This window comes from Musca domestica, unplaced genomic scaffold (assembly GCF_030504385.1).
Source record: "Musca domestica strain aabys unplaced genomic scaffold, Musca_domestica.polishedcontigs.V.1.1 26, whole genome shotgun sequence".
Classification (NCBI taxonomy): domain Eukaryota; kingdom Metazoa; phylum Arthropoda; class Insecta; order Diptera; family Muscidae; genus Musca; species Musca domestica.
The window spans coordinates 4,395,018-4,408,782 of NW_026712283.1; the positions used below are offsets into that span (position 1 = coordinate 4,395,018).

The 13,765-nt window shown below is 34.0% G+C and overlaps 3 protein-coding genes across 4 annotated transcripts in view; 1 reads left to right on the forward strand and 2 right to left on the reverse strand.

Annotated features, from left to right (window-relative positions):
• LOC101895375 (glia maturation factor gamma) overlaps positions 1-2,957 on the reverse strand; it is a 29,730-nt gene extending 26,773 nt beyond the window's left edge. Inside the window, exons 1-2 of the mRNA XM_005184099.4 lie at positions 2,692-2,957; positions 1,902-1,995 (exon numbers count right to left, since the gene is read on the reverse strand). Of these exons, the coding sequence (XP_005184156.1) occupies positions 1,902-1,995; positions 2,692-2,694 (97 nt within the window). The 5' untranslated portion in view covers positions 2,695-2,957. The remainder of the gene's footprint in view (positions 1-1,901; positions 1,996-2,691) is intronic.
• Positions 2,958-4,062: 1,105 nt separating this feature from the next.
• Positions 4,063-11,678, forward strand: LOC105261847 (uncharacterized). Of its 2 annotated transcripts, none has more exons than XM_011294473.3 (16): positions 4,063-4,365; positions 4,438-4,580; positions 4,644-4,795; positions 6,785-6,851; positions 6,910-7,042; positions 7,115-7,292; positions 7,349-7,395; positions 7,456-7,507; positions 7,574-7,650; positions 7,706-7,757; positions 8,702-8,748; positions 8,810-8,861; positions 8,914-8,989; positions 9,043-9,369; positions 9,428-9,930; positions 11,314-11,678. In XM_011294473.3, exons 2-16 carry the CDS (start codon positions 4,438-4,440, stop codon positions 11,418-11,420), a joined length of 2,013 nt encoding a protein of 670 aa, XP_011292775.1. In that variant the 5' UTR covers positions 4,063-4,365; the 3' UTR covers positions 11,421-11,678. The 2 variants fall into 2 exon arrangements, with proteins under 2 accessions (XP_011292775.1, XP_019892522.1); XM_020036963.2 differs by having other exon boundaries at positions 4,064-4,365; positions 6,913-7,042.
• A 335-nt stretch (positions 11,679-12,013) lies between these two features.
• LOC101895552 (BOS complex subunit TMEM147) lies at positions 12,014-13,316 on the reverse strand. The gene is made up of 4 exons (XM_005184100.4): positions 13,107-13,316; positions 12,866-13,007; positions 12,538-12,759; positions 12,014-12,478 (listed from the first exon to the last, which is right to left on the reverse strand). The coding sequence occupies exons 1-4, from the start codon at positions 13,181-13,183 to the stop codon at positions 12,230-12,232; spliced, it is 690 nt and encodes a 229-aa protein (XP_005184157.1). The 5' UTR covers positions 13,184-13,316; the 3' UTR covers positions 12,014-12,229.
• Positions 13,317-13,765: the final 449 nt, after the last annotated feature.

A 13,765-nucleotide genomic window follows, 5' to 3' on the forward strand; every position in this document is an offset into this window, starting at 1 on the left:
ATAGTGTAACAAATGTAATACACCTATATGATATATTTTAAGTACATAATTGGCTTACAGCCTGCTTTCAAAAGATTTCGAATGAGTCTAAAAAAAAACCTTCCGTTTGAACGATTAGTTTTCATGTTTCTCTAAAAATAGTGGCTCCTTTGAATTCTTTTGCATAAAGTTTCACAAAAATAGACAGGTAAATTAGGCCTAAGAAATTACAATATTAACCAAAGTATTAAGAATATTTCAAACGTTTTCTGTAAGGAGGTTTTCTACTCATAGGCAATATATATTATTGCAGCCAATTGGGTTAGGAAAAAAACATTTAAAATGCATTCAGAAAAAGCCAAAGTTTGGTGCGGTTTATGGGCTGGAATCACGGGACCTTATTTCTTTTATTATGCAGCGGATCGTGAAATAATTGTGAATAGCGAGACCTGTCGTGAGATGATATCCAAACTTTTGTTTTGCCTAAAATGCAAGTTCTATATTTGTATGACATAAATTTCAAAAAGACGGATGCCACACAGCACGATTAACAATGGACTAATTAATAGGCGAGTTTGGTGAAGATTTTATGTTCCACTTTGGTCGTGCGATTTAATGCCTTAAGACTGTTTTTATACCCTTCACCTCGGAAAGGAGCGTATATTAACCTTTTCATTCCCTTTGTAACATCCCTAAATATTCCTTGTAGAACCCATAAAGTATCTTTATTCATAATTAACATAAAATTTTAAATCGATTTAAAGATTTCCGTTTGTCCGTCTGTCTGTTGAAATCACGATACCCACATTATTTGACGTAGAGCGTCAAAATTAGCAGAACAATTTGTATTGTGTCTAAGATGGTTGGTATTGAAAATGAGATATATCGATCCACGTTTTGGTATAGCCCGAATATAACGGCACCTCCCGATATTCGGTATTTTGATGATTTTTGCCACATTATTTCCTCGGATTTGTCTAAAAATGGGTATTTTGTTTGTCATAGCGGGTTCTAGCGCCGGTGGCGAAATATAGTATGTGTAGGACCACGTTCTGGTATAGCCCCCATATAACGGTACCTCCCGATATTCGGTATTTCGGTGATTTTTGCTACATTTTTTCGCGGATTTGTCTAAAAATGGGTATTTGTTGGTCATAGTGGGTTCTACCCCGGGTGGTACATAGTGTGTATAGAACACGTTTTGGCAATACAAAGGTACCTCCCGGGATCCACCTTACAGTCCATAAACAATTCTTTACAAAATCCAAGGTCATGTGGAGTTAATAAAAAAATTGAAAAAATTGCTTTCGTGGACTCATAAATTCCATTGAAAATGATTTAAAAAAATCACATAATTTTTCCTAATACAATTCCCAGAAAAATAATAGAGGCAAATGTCAAATTTTGTTGTTCCCCTTCCAAGTTTTTTCGTAGCCTCATAACAAGGCAACGCCCCCATTTGGTATACTTTCATGTTCAAAGGAATTGCAATTCGCAAGCGGAATCTGTTTAATGATTTAATATATCGTAAAGTTAATTTTATGCTAGTTATATTTTGGAATAAAAAAGTAGATAATAAGAGATCAATATTATTGCAAATAAAATTGTTTACTAAATCATAATTAATCAGCATAAATGCTAATGCCTATTACTTCCAATAAACTGGTATTGGCAATAATGCATAGAATAGTTTGACATGCAAATAAATAATAAACATTATGTAGAAGACAAGAAATTTTCGTTTTCTTAATATGTGAGACATGAAATTACAAATACGTTATAATATTTTGTGTTAAAGTATGAGATTTTTCCAAAAAGTTTTAATTCAAATCATGTAATAAAATTCAGATTGTTCGAAATATTTATGAATTCTTATATTAATTAATGAAACATGTATTAAAGAGAGAAAGTATTGAACTTACATATTAAAGCCGAGTTGAGTTTACTTTTACGAAAGCGGAATTCCTTCAATATTGCGCGAACTTCATCGCTTATATCACAAATTCTGCTATCACCCTGGAAAATAATTAAAACAAATTATTAAATATTTTCGTCAATTGTTAAAGAAATATTAAATCTGAACATAAGAACGGTCTCGTAATCATTCAAATGATTTTTTGTTACAATACACAAATTGTCAAGTGATTTTATTATCTTTTGTATATTTGTCATAACAGTTTTTTTCAATTATACTCAAATGCATGGATCTTTTACAGAAGCATCCTAGAACATGTATTTTTTCCAATTGAGAAATAAGCAAGTGATTTTATGATCTGCTATTTACAAAGATAATACCTAGAATAATTAGTAAGAACTTTCGTATTTTTTGTCATATCAGTATTTTTCAAGTCTTCCCAAACACACAAATCTTCCAGTGAGGCATCATACCAAGGTCAGGGATAAACAACAAAATTTCATTACCGCCCAAAAAAATGCCAAGTCCATTACTACATCATAACCTTCCCATCAACTTGCAATAATTTAAAGTTTAGCCAGAGCAGGAAATGGTTTTTTGTTTATAAGCTCTTCTTGCAACAGAGGAGAACATACACACCCTAATTAACAAAATGAAAAAAAAAAAACAAGGAAAAACTACTACTGTTGTCAATCAAAACAATGCCACTGAGTCATTGGCACACTGAATCACTGCGTTGTGCATTTTGGCGTTTTGTACAAAACATATTTTCACAAAAAAAAAAAACAATAACTTACCATGGTTTTTCAATAAAAATCAGTTGCGATTTATTAATTAGGAATAATGTTTTATAAAGCTATAGATTTATAGCTTGTTATACAGCAAGACAATGGAAATTTTACTACCCGATGAAGACCGCTTTCATTTGACACTATTTCTTATGTTAATTTCGTTTGTTTTTTGTTGCTGTAATATCAGTTAATTTTAGTTATCTAGCAGCAACAACAAAACCGTAGTGTGTAGTTTTTGTTGTAGAATTGTTTTTTTGCTGATATGTTGTTGATAGAACTGTCAAAGTCTGTTTTGTTTATGTTCTCTTGCGACGAATTGAAGTTTCAACAGTAGGTCGGTCTGTTTGTTAATGTATTGTAAAAAACCAAAGTGAGAAATGAAGCACTGAATTCACCTCCTTTGCGACTTTTTTAAGAGGTCTACCAAATACCCGAAGTATTGTATAAAAATACCATGGTTTTGTTTAACTAGAGTTGAATTCAATAACTGAGACCCCCAATTAAGTTTTATTTAGAAAATGTTTTTTACGTTTATTTTTATTAACTACCTTGCCTAGGGAGAACTTTGTCTTTATATGTATATATATTTATAAACGATATGTAGATTCGTATGCCCCCCATATAACAGTACCTCCCGATATTCGGTATTTTCATAATTTTAGCGACATTATTTATCGGAGTTATTTACTATTATTCACCGGAATCGTTTCAAATTTTGTATTGGAAGATCTGAATGGATACTACAACCTATGACAGAAAATTTCGTATGCAGGTTCACGTCTTTGTATTGCCCCCATATACCTCCCGATATTCAGTATTTTCATGATTTTAGCGACCCTATTTATCGGAATTATTTAAAATTTCGTATTTGAAATTTGTAATTGGCACTTCAGTTTATGACAAAAAAATTTGTAAGCAGGTCCACGTCTTCGTATAGCCCCCATATAACTGATTTCATTTAAGTGGTAGTTTTCGGATTTTTTTTTTGATATTTTTCAAGTTCCTCCCAAATAATGGAGGGTATTAAAATTATTTCGGCCCGGCCGAACTAAGCTGCTTTTTTACTTGTACTTTCTGAGTAAGTTGATCTCCCTAATAAAAAGAGATTTTCGCTTAAAAAACGCAGATTTGTTTGAAGTTGTTTGTTGTTGTTTTTTTGTTCGTACACCTCATTTAATACAACTTTATGACACCTATTAATCATTATATAGGCCCATACCAATGGCAGAAAAATACAGGTAGATGCATCAAAGCTTGGGAGCATTGATATGTCAAAATAATTTAAATGTTTTTTTCAAATATAAGTAGTTTTTTTTAAATGTTTTCTTATAACACGTCATTCGGATGTTATTATAATTCGAGTTTTTCAAACAATTTTCACAAATTTAAATAATTTTTCATTTAAAATTTTCAATTCCAAAATTGGTTTGACAGTTCATTGTCTCAGCAGCTGTGTCGATTCGTCTACCTATATTCTTCTACCATGGCCCATACCAAATGTAAATACGTTACGTGTAAAAATCACATGCAAACGCATCTATTTTTGTAGCGGCCTTACAGCAAATATGAGTAGGTAATCAACCTACAGATCCCTTATTACAATAAGAAGAAGAGACTCGTTGAAGCTTTTAATTTTAACCGCCCGTTTTACACCAAGCCATTCAATTTACCAGCGGAAAGGTTTATATTTTTTATATTCAACAATTTATATCCAACTTAATAATAATTAAAATAAAAAATTCATTCCTCTAGATGGGTTTTGATCGTTCCCTTATAGCTCTGGGCAAGAGTGATATGTACGGCCTGCCTTGGTTAGCCGGAACGGGTGGTATTCAAGCTTTGACAAAATACTGCAAAACTGTTGATATTGAATCTGTAAATATTCCTCGTACTTGGTAGGCTTTACGGTAAAAAGAGCAAATAGACATTTTTTTAAACAAATTCTAATTTCTTAACAGCGCATCATTGCAGCTGGGCCTGCAAAAATTCCGGGATGATTCACAAAGCATTAATACCGTTAAAGAGACGACAGTTATACCATTTCGAGTCTGTTCTAACCTTTTGTATGGCACACTTAAAATATATCAGCAGCAGGTCAATAATTTGTACAGTAAGTTGTCGCAAAACATTTCTCTTCATTTAGCAAAGTTATTTTAACGTTGCAAAAATATTTGGAACAACTCTAGTTTAGTAAAAACTCTTAGATTTTTTCGAAATTTTTTCCTGAGGTAGGTATTTTTACCCTGATCCCGGGAAACTATTTTTTTCTTGGGGGACGGACCCGGGACCCCAGATTTTTGACCCAAAAGTCCGGGATCAAGACCCCGCCTGGACCCGGATCCACTTACCCTATATATACAATATAGTATCGATTGAAAGCTTATGGAAATACCTATCCAACAAGTGGTCACATGAAGGGGTAAGTTGTCATGGTTCGGAAGTTATAGTCAAATTATCGATTTTTTGGACCCGGATTTTTTATGAAACCCCCAAAAAGTCAAAAAAGGTCCCATTATAGGGGTCAACAAAATTGTTTCCAAATTATAGCTGACACTCTTACCTTTCCAAAATGCTGCAATTTGTGCTAATACCTTCTTCGGTTCCAGAGATATGGGTCTTTCCATCCGCATAACCCGATTCTAACCAGTTCATTAAAATTATGTTTTTAATAAAAAAAGTGTTTATTTCGCGTAGCAGTCGTCGGAATAACAAAAGTTTTCTAAATTTGGCACTTTTGTAAATAGCCGGCCTTGGGCCGGGGCTTGAGATTTTCTCCTCTGGATATGTCCTACACCGGCTAACGCGAACCAAAGTTTTCTAAATTGGATACCTTTTGTAAGTAGCCGGCCTTCGGTCGGGGCTTGAGATTTTCACCTATGGGTATGTCCGACCCCGGCATAATTCATAATTTCGGCACTTTTTGTAAATAGCCGGCCTTGGGCCGGGGCTTGAGATTTTCTCCTCTGGATATGTCCTACACCGGCTAACGCGAACCAAAGTTTTCTAAATTGGATACCTTTTGTAAGTAGCCGGCCTTCGGTCGGGGCTTGAGATTTTCTCCTCTGGGTATGTCCTAAACCGGCTAACGCGAACCAAAGTTTTCTAAATTTGACACTTTTTGTATATAGCCGGCCTTCGGCCGGAGCTTGAGATTTTCTCCTCTAGGTATGTCCCACATCGGCTAACGCGAACCAAAGTTTTCTAAATTTGACACTTTTTGTAAATTGCCGGCCTTCGGCTGGGGCTTGAGATTTTCTCCTCTGGGTATGTCCCACACCGGCTAACGCGAACCAAAGATTTCTAAATTGGATACCTTTTGTAAGTAGCCGGCCTTCGGCCGGGGCTTGAGATTTTCTCCTCTGGGTATGTTCTACACCGGCTAACGCGAACCAAAGATTTCTGAATTTCATTCTTACGCAAAATATACCTTTTTTTATTGAAAACATAGTTTTAATGAACTGGTTAGAATCGGGTTATGCGGATGGAAAGACCCATATCTCTGGACTCAGTAAAGGTATTAGCACAAATTGAACCTTTTTAGAAAGGTAGAAGTGTCAGCTATAATTTGGCATCAATTTTGTTGTCCCCCATAATGGACCCTTTTTTGACTTTTTGGGGGTTTTATAAAAAATCCGAGTCCAAAAAATCGATAATTTGACTATAACTTCCGAACCGTAAGATCTTACCCAATCATGTGACCACTTGTTGGATAGGTATTTTCATAAGCAACGATACCAATATTGTCTTTATCGGGTAAGTGGATCCGGGTCCAGTCGGGGTCTCGAACCCGGACTTTCGGGTCAAAATCTGGGGTCCCAGGTCCGTCCCCCAAGAAAAAAATAGTTTCCCGGGATCATGGTTAAAATACCTATCACTGAAAAAATTTTCGAAAAAATTGAAGAGTTTTTACTAAACTAGAGTTAAGCCAAATATTTCCCATTTAAGACAACATTGGTTATGTGTAAAAAGTATATAAATATTGTACATTTGCGATTTTATCAATTTGACTTCATTTGACTGTTTTTATGATAGTATACGACTGTTTAAGATGATCATCATAAATATTATTGAAATATATTTCCTTGTTTTTCTTACGCAGAGTTATCCGAAGACTTAATAATTCGAAGCAGTAAATATGAAACAAAGGCCAAAAATAATCAAAAGAGGTAAAAGTATTGTAAGTAACTTTATTATTGACAACTATTTTGTACTTATATATTTTAGCAGTCAACGAACGGTTAAGAAACGTAGATTAACAATAACTCATTCAAATGACATTATCCAGAACTCCAGCATAAACTATTCAGAAATTTTAGAAGATTTGGAGAGAATATCTCAGGAGTCACACATTGAAAAGGCAAGTATTTACACTGTTTTCTTTCCAAATTTTAAATAAGTTTGCTTTTAAAATTTCAATTTAATTTCTCAGATTTCAAGCGATTCATGTAGCCAAATAAAATGTTCTTCAACACAATTTCAAATTCGTGAAATCACGATACGTGAAATTACCACAACATATGGTATTCCAGAGTTGGATGATGACTGTGGATTTGGCAATGCCACAAATGAAGACATAATAGATTTTCTTAATTATTCTGGACAACAGAGTAAGTAGTCTTCCATACACATAATTAAAAATAAATTTATGCATTTTTATTTCTAGAAAATTATCGAGCATCTGTGGCGGAAAGAATATCACTTAAAAGAAAGGTAAATTTTGAATTTTGTAATATAACATATATTTAAATTTGTGTGGGATTTTAATTTCAGTCCCAATGTGGTGAATCAGAGAATAATGCGAAACATCGTAGATATGGCGATGGTATGAAATAACATAATTGCTTTGTAAAACATTTCTAGAAGCATTTACATTTTATACTTTTTTTAGAAACAGCTGAACAAATTATATACTCTGGTGGCAATTTTATGGACACCGATCTCATATTAACTCCAAGTCGCTCAAAGGTATATCACATATAATTAAACATTGAATACATGTGATAAATTTTCTATTTTTTAGAGTGCCTCCAATCACATGGGGAATATTTTCAATCAAAATAACGTTTGCACAAGTAAGTTCCCATTTTTTCTAATTTTTAGCTATATACAGGGTGAGATGAAAAATCTGCAACCAACTTCAAACTGCTGTCATTTCTAAGCCACTCGTGACAGCTCATTATATTGTTTACAAGCGTACAAAAGTATTTTGGTGAGAACGTTCCAGAAAAAAGGTTATTCGTGATGGAATTCAGGCGTGATAGTGTGATTTCTTTATATTTGGCTGGAAGACCACAAGTGGCTATCGTTAGAGCACTCCAGCATTTATATGTGAATAAATCTTTTGTGTCTCGTACCATCGCTCGTTACCGCGATACTGGAAGCGTAGCCCGACGTCAGAAAAGGACGGAAGGAAACAGCAACATCAGCAGAAATATTTCGAAAAGCAAAGAAGTGACGTGATCGAAACCCGCGTCGCAGTGGCCGAAAAATGGCTCGTGAGCTGAACATATCGCAATATTCCATTCGGCAAATATTAAAAAATTAGCTCGGGGTAAAGCCATTGAAATTCCAAATTCCAAATACCGCAACAGAACAGACTCAAAAGAGCTAAAGAGTTGCTTCGCTTGGCCGAAAGTGGTAAAAAATACCAAAGTGCCGATCACTATTCGGGCAGGGTGTGACGGTTTCATTGGACGTTTGAATGCCATAATTTGTGCCAAAGGTGACCAATTCAAACAAATCTAATCTTATTCTAACATTTAATGATATTTCCTACATTTTTGCTTTCATGCAATGAAATTTAAAAAAATTTAAAAATTATGGCGTTTGACTTTGTTGCAGTTTTTTATCTCACCCTGTAGGGAGCTGTATCATAATTGATCGATAGTGGAACCTGACAATATGTGCTGCATGTGCATGTGAGATATGTTACAAAAATAATATACCTACTCTTCGTCGCTTGGCAGAGTTCTAAAATAATCTAAATAAATTTTCAAAAATTACATTTTATTTGTAGATAATACCCAAATCTCTTTCCACTCTTCACAGTGCCCGAGGCGTAAGGTAAGAATATATTGTATATATAGAGTTTGTACAATACTCCATTATTTTTCGTATTTTACAGAGTGGTTACGAAGAAGATGCTGTATGTGCAAAACGTCTAAAATTAAGTCATGGTAAGAAATGGGGAACCAAAACAACAGCTTATTCAAATTCGTTTTTTTTCAGATTCTACTATAAATTACAAAGATAGTACATGTAATCTTATGGCGAATGATTTAGTGGCAACCCCCTGTCGTGAAAGGTAGTTAATTTTCGTTCAATTGATATCCGATTTGAATATTGTTTAAATTGTAGAGGCACCATTGAACTGCACAGTAATATTTTGAAGGATATTAAACCAGAAATAAAAGATGAATTCGATGTCAGCTACAAGGAAAATCTTCCACCTGGCGATTTTCATAATATTAGTCACATAAAGAACGACGAAAACGATTCCACTGATATCAAAAAGAAATCTTTTCTAATAATAGATCAGTGTATTAAACTGGAAGACAAAGACATGATTGATCAAATAAATAGACCCATCAGAAATTTGCGCGGTGTAACAAAGATGAGTTTTAAGAAATTGCAAATTAAACGAATGCTGCAGGCGAAAGAACTTCTGAAACGTTTTAACAAAAGGCAAGTCCTAAGCAAATTACAATCTGAAAATTATTTTAATTTACGTTTTTACTTTAAGATCTCTGTTATTTGCTGCAAAGCTAAAGGAAAAGTCTGGGGATCTCAATAAATCAAAATTCCAAAGAGAATACATTAGTTTATTACATGATATATTAAAACCATATTACAAGGAAGACTGGGCCTTTGAGATTTATCCAAAGTGGAAGCAGTCTGTAAAATCACCACGAAAATCCAAAAAACTGCATAACCAAAAGCGGCAAGACGTTGAAAAATCAACGCCCATTCCAATGCAAATTGATGACAATTGCAATGTGTTGTACAATGATAATCTACATGTGGTTCAAGATGGAAATCCAGAGAAAATATCATTTAAAGACAATGCCTTCAATATGTCCGCAAATGCTGAAGAAATGCCTCAGTCAAATAATTGGCGACCATATTATGTAATGATACGTTTGTTATATATGTGGCAAACTTCTGGACCAGAAATTGATGCAAATAAGTTTTGTCAATCGCCGAGGAATCGCATTGATAAAGCTTTGGCGTTTTCGTCGTTGTTGGGTAAGTTTTTGTCATATATTAAAATTTTTATTAATATTTTTAAGTTTTTTTTTTCTTTTAATGGAATAACAAAGTCATGAACACACAATGTGAGATAAAAGAACTGCAACAATGTCAAACGCCATATTTTTTTTTTAATTTCGGATATAGCATCAAATTTCAGTATAAGTTTAGATTTTTTCGAATTGCTCACCTTTGGCACGAATTATGGCCTTCAAACGGTCCAGGGGAACCGTCACATGCTGACCAAATTTTGCACTGCGGTACTTTGGCCCATTCCCGGCGAAGCGCTTGCTTGAGGTGATCGACACTTTGGTATTTTTTAGTTGCCGAAGGGAATACTGCTTGTATAAAATATAATGAGCTGCCACTGGAATAATTTTAAAAGCTGTCGGCTTAGAAATGACAGCAGTCTGAAGTTGGTTGCAGTTTTTTCATCTCACCCTGTATAGCTAAAATTATCATCTCAAAGAGATAACATACACTCTTGACAAAGATTATAGCAAGTTCATTGCATAATTGCACAAGGTTCTATAACTAAGAAAAGAAATACGACCTGTGACCAGAGGGACGGATATGCACAAAGCGGCTAGACAGCCGAGTTAGCTTTCCATGAAGACCATGGAAAGCTAACTCGTCTCCTTCGCTGTCATGTGATGTGTAGAAATTGTGATGGTATTAATCTATGATGGGTCAGGATTATATCTGTCGGCAAATCCGACTGATACTCTTAACTTATTTCAAATTGTTTATACCCTCCACCATTCTATGGATGGTATATTAGCTTTGTCATCCCGTTTGCAACTTCTCGAAATAGGCAGTAGGCAGGTTAGTTCGTAAATGGGGCATATCGGTCCAAGTTTTAGTATATCCCTCATATATTGTTACCTCCCGATAGTCGGTATTTTGATTATTTAAGCAACATTATTCACCGGAATCGTTCCAAATTTCATATTTGAAGTTCGTATGGGTACTACAACCTATAGCAAAAAATTTTGTATGCAGGTCCACGTCTTCGCATAACCCCCATACAACGGTACCTCCCGATAGTCGGCATTTCGGTCATTTCAGCAACATTATTTACCAGAATCGTTTCAAATTTCGAATTGGAAGATCTTAATGGGTACTACAACCTATGGCAAAAAATTTCGTATGCAGGCCCACGTCTTCGTATTGGCCCCATATGAGGGTACCTCCCAATACTCCGTATTTTCATTTTTGCGACATTATTCTCCGGAATTTTATAACCATCCGTATAACGGTTTTCAATTAAGTGGTAGTTTTCGATTTTTTTTTTTTTTTGAAAAATTTTAAGTTCCTTCCGAATGGTGGAGGGCATTAAAAGTACTACTTGTTTTATCTCGATTATTTTGTCTTTTTCAGTGCTGTCAAAATCACGTTTTGTCGTAATCACTCAACGTTATAAATCCATTGAAATGGATAAAATTGTTCTGGGCAAAGCTGCCAAAAACATTTTGGAGAAAAAATAAAGTTGTTTCTAGTTTTTATATAAATATTTTTGTAAAAAATCAATCAAGTAATTCAATGTCTTGTTTGGAGACGAAGAAGAAATCTATTAGAAAATTTCCAACTGCAATTCCTTAAAAAAAAAAAACTTTTTAAAGTGATGCGTATCGATAAAAAAAATTGCATTCTCACAAAAGTTTCACATTATATGGATAATCAAAATACTTTTACGATTTGTATTGCAGTGGAATTTTTTTGTTGTTAAACTATTTGTTACATAATTTGAAATTGTTATTTAAAAAAAAAAGATATATTTGTTTCCATATCTTCATACCAAAATAATATGAATTAATTACATGTCGTTATCTGAATTAATAAAGGTTCCTCATAGCTCAAATATTTGGATAATTATTTTCTATACGCAGGAAAGAAAAGCAATCCCGGTGGAAGAGGCTATGAAAATAACAGATATCCCGGGAAAAACAAATACGAGAAAAAATGATATTTGAATTCAAGTAATCATATTGACCCCACAGTTGGGAGACTACAATATGTAACGACGATTCGATATCTGTAAAACAAACAGAACTGCAACATTAAATAAAAACTCAACATATTTTTACATTAAATGGATAATTAAAATATCAATAATTTTCTTTTATTTCATTCTTTCTATAAAGTTTTTTTGTCTTCCATTCATTTTTACTATTTGCTAACAAGTTATGTTACATTTTCAAAATAGATTTTTTAAACAAGTTGTATATTACTAAAACACACATACACTTATCATTTTAGTTATATACCTATATATATCGAAAAAATTTCAATATTTTCAAATGCCAATTTGTTGAGCCAGACCTGTGTACACATGTAGGGACACAAAACCAATTAGTGAGGCAACAAATGCCTTCAATGCTATCGTAGACCAGGGACCAAAACTGAGAACACTTAATAGGCCCTCCAACCAGACACCCTTGAAAATTGTCACCACCAACAGGATGGTGACCAAAGGTTTAAGGGCCTTGTTCAGATCATGGCGGGTGAACATCCATACCAATGTGGCAGTGGTAATATGTTGAATCTAACGAAATAAATAAAAGTCATAGAATTAATTAACTCTTCTTGGTTTCAGTAACTTACCAGTAAAACATTCGATTCCAGACATTTTTGTATATAAATCCAGCTGAATTCTGTACCTCTCGCACCGACCCACAACATAATACCGCGTGACAAAACCACCTCTGCAGCAGCCCATCCCAGGCCAGCAGTAATCAATTTACTATGTCCCTTGCCGGGTATACGTGAAAGAATCACAGCAAAGCCCAAAAGATCTGCTATATCCACACTACAGCGCAAGAATTCCTAAAAAAGGTAAAACGACGATAATCACACCAGATAAGCTTTTGTAATCTTAAGATAAAAAAAAATTCATTTGACTGTACTCCATCTCTTGGGTACAATAACCTACCGCCAAGAAATTAAAATCGCCGGTTCCACCTCCTAGTGAATCCGAATCGAAAAATGTGGCCAGTACCAGCATTTTACATAATTGTGTGAAAACATAAATACCACCAGCTTGTATACATTTCCAAAATGCCCCATATTCTGACCTAGAAAAAGGGATTTTCGTTAATTATTAAATGTCATGTTTTTTTTTTTTTCATCTTCACCGTCCACTTGTTAATTACAACTACAACAGCAATACTTACAGGCCGGAATATTTATAGGTCATATAATATGGCACATAGACCAGTGCAACACAATTACCGAAATGATAGAGAGTCATTTTAATTCATGCAATTTCTTGCTTATTTAATTAAAGATAACTTCTTTCAATTAATTGGCACGTCGAATTTATTTATAAAAAAAAAGTGCTGATCAACCTGGCCTTTGGTTGGAGAAATCGAAAGAAGTGTCAAAATATAAAGTCCAAAGCAAACATGAAAAAATAACACATATAGAGATACGTAGACGTGTGGATGGTGATTTGCTACGTATGGTGGACGTAACAGTGTTACCTAAAATTCGTTGTACTCAGTTGACGTTTTTCACCACAGAAGTAAAATACATGTGTGTTGAAAATAGAGACATTAAATATGAATGTTTGTAATTGGAAAATATAAAAATTGAGAAAGTTTGGAAAATTATCAATTTTTACAACATTTTTAGTTAAGATATGCACCTAGCATATTTGGATAATATGGACGTACAAAACATTTTACCATATTATGAACCTGGCGTATGTGGGTGACATGGACGTACAAAACATTTTACCATATTATGGAAGTTGAATATATGTCGAATTTTAGGTAACGCATTCATGTGTTACTACTGTGTAAGTATAGCCCTGTTCCTTAATTATTTAATA

Bases quoted from the DNA above. Each gene is read 5' to 3' on its own strand.
- LOC101895552 (XM_005184100.4), bottom strand. From the start codon at position 13,183: ATGACTCTCTATCATTTCGGTAATTGTGTTGCACTGGTCTATGTGCCA. The intron at 13,008-13,106 runs GTAAGTATTGCT...CCCTTTTTCTAG, and splicing joins ACCTATAAATATTCCGGCCT to GTCAGAATATGGGGCATTTT. The intron at 12,760-12,865 runs GTAGGTTATTGT...TACCTTTTTTAG, and splicing joins GCGATTTTAATTTCTTGGCG to GAATTCTTGCGCTGTAGTGT.
- LOC105261847 (XM_011294473.3), top strand. From the start codon at position 4,438: ATGGGTTTTGATCGTTCCCTTATAGCTCTGGGCAAGAGTGATATGTAC. The intron at 6,852-6,909 runs GTAAAAGTATTG...TATATATTTTAG, and splicing joins GCCAAAAATAATCAAAAGAG to CAGTCAACGAACGGTTAAGA. The intron at 7,293-7,348 runs GTAAGTAGTCTT...TTTTATTTCTAG, and splicing joins TAATTATTCTGGACAACAGA to AAAATTATCGAGCATCTGTG.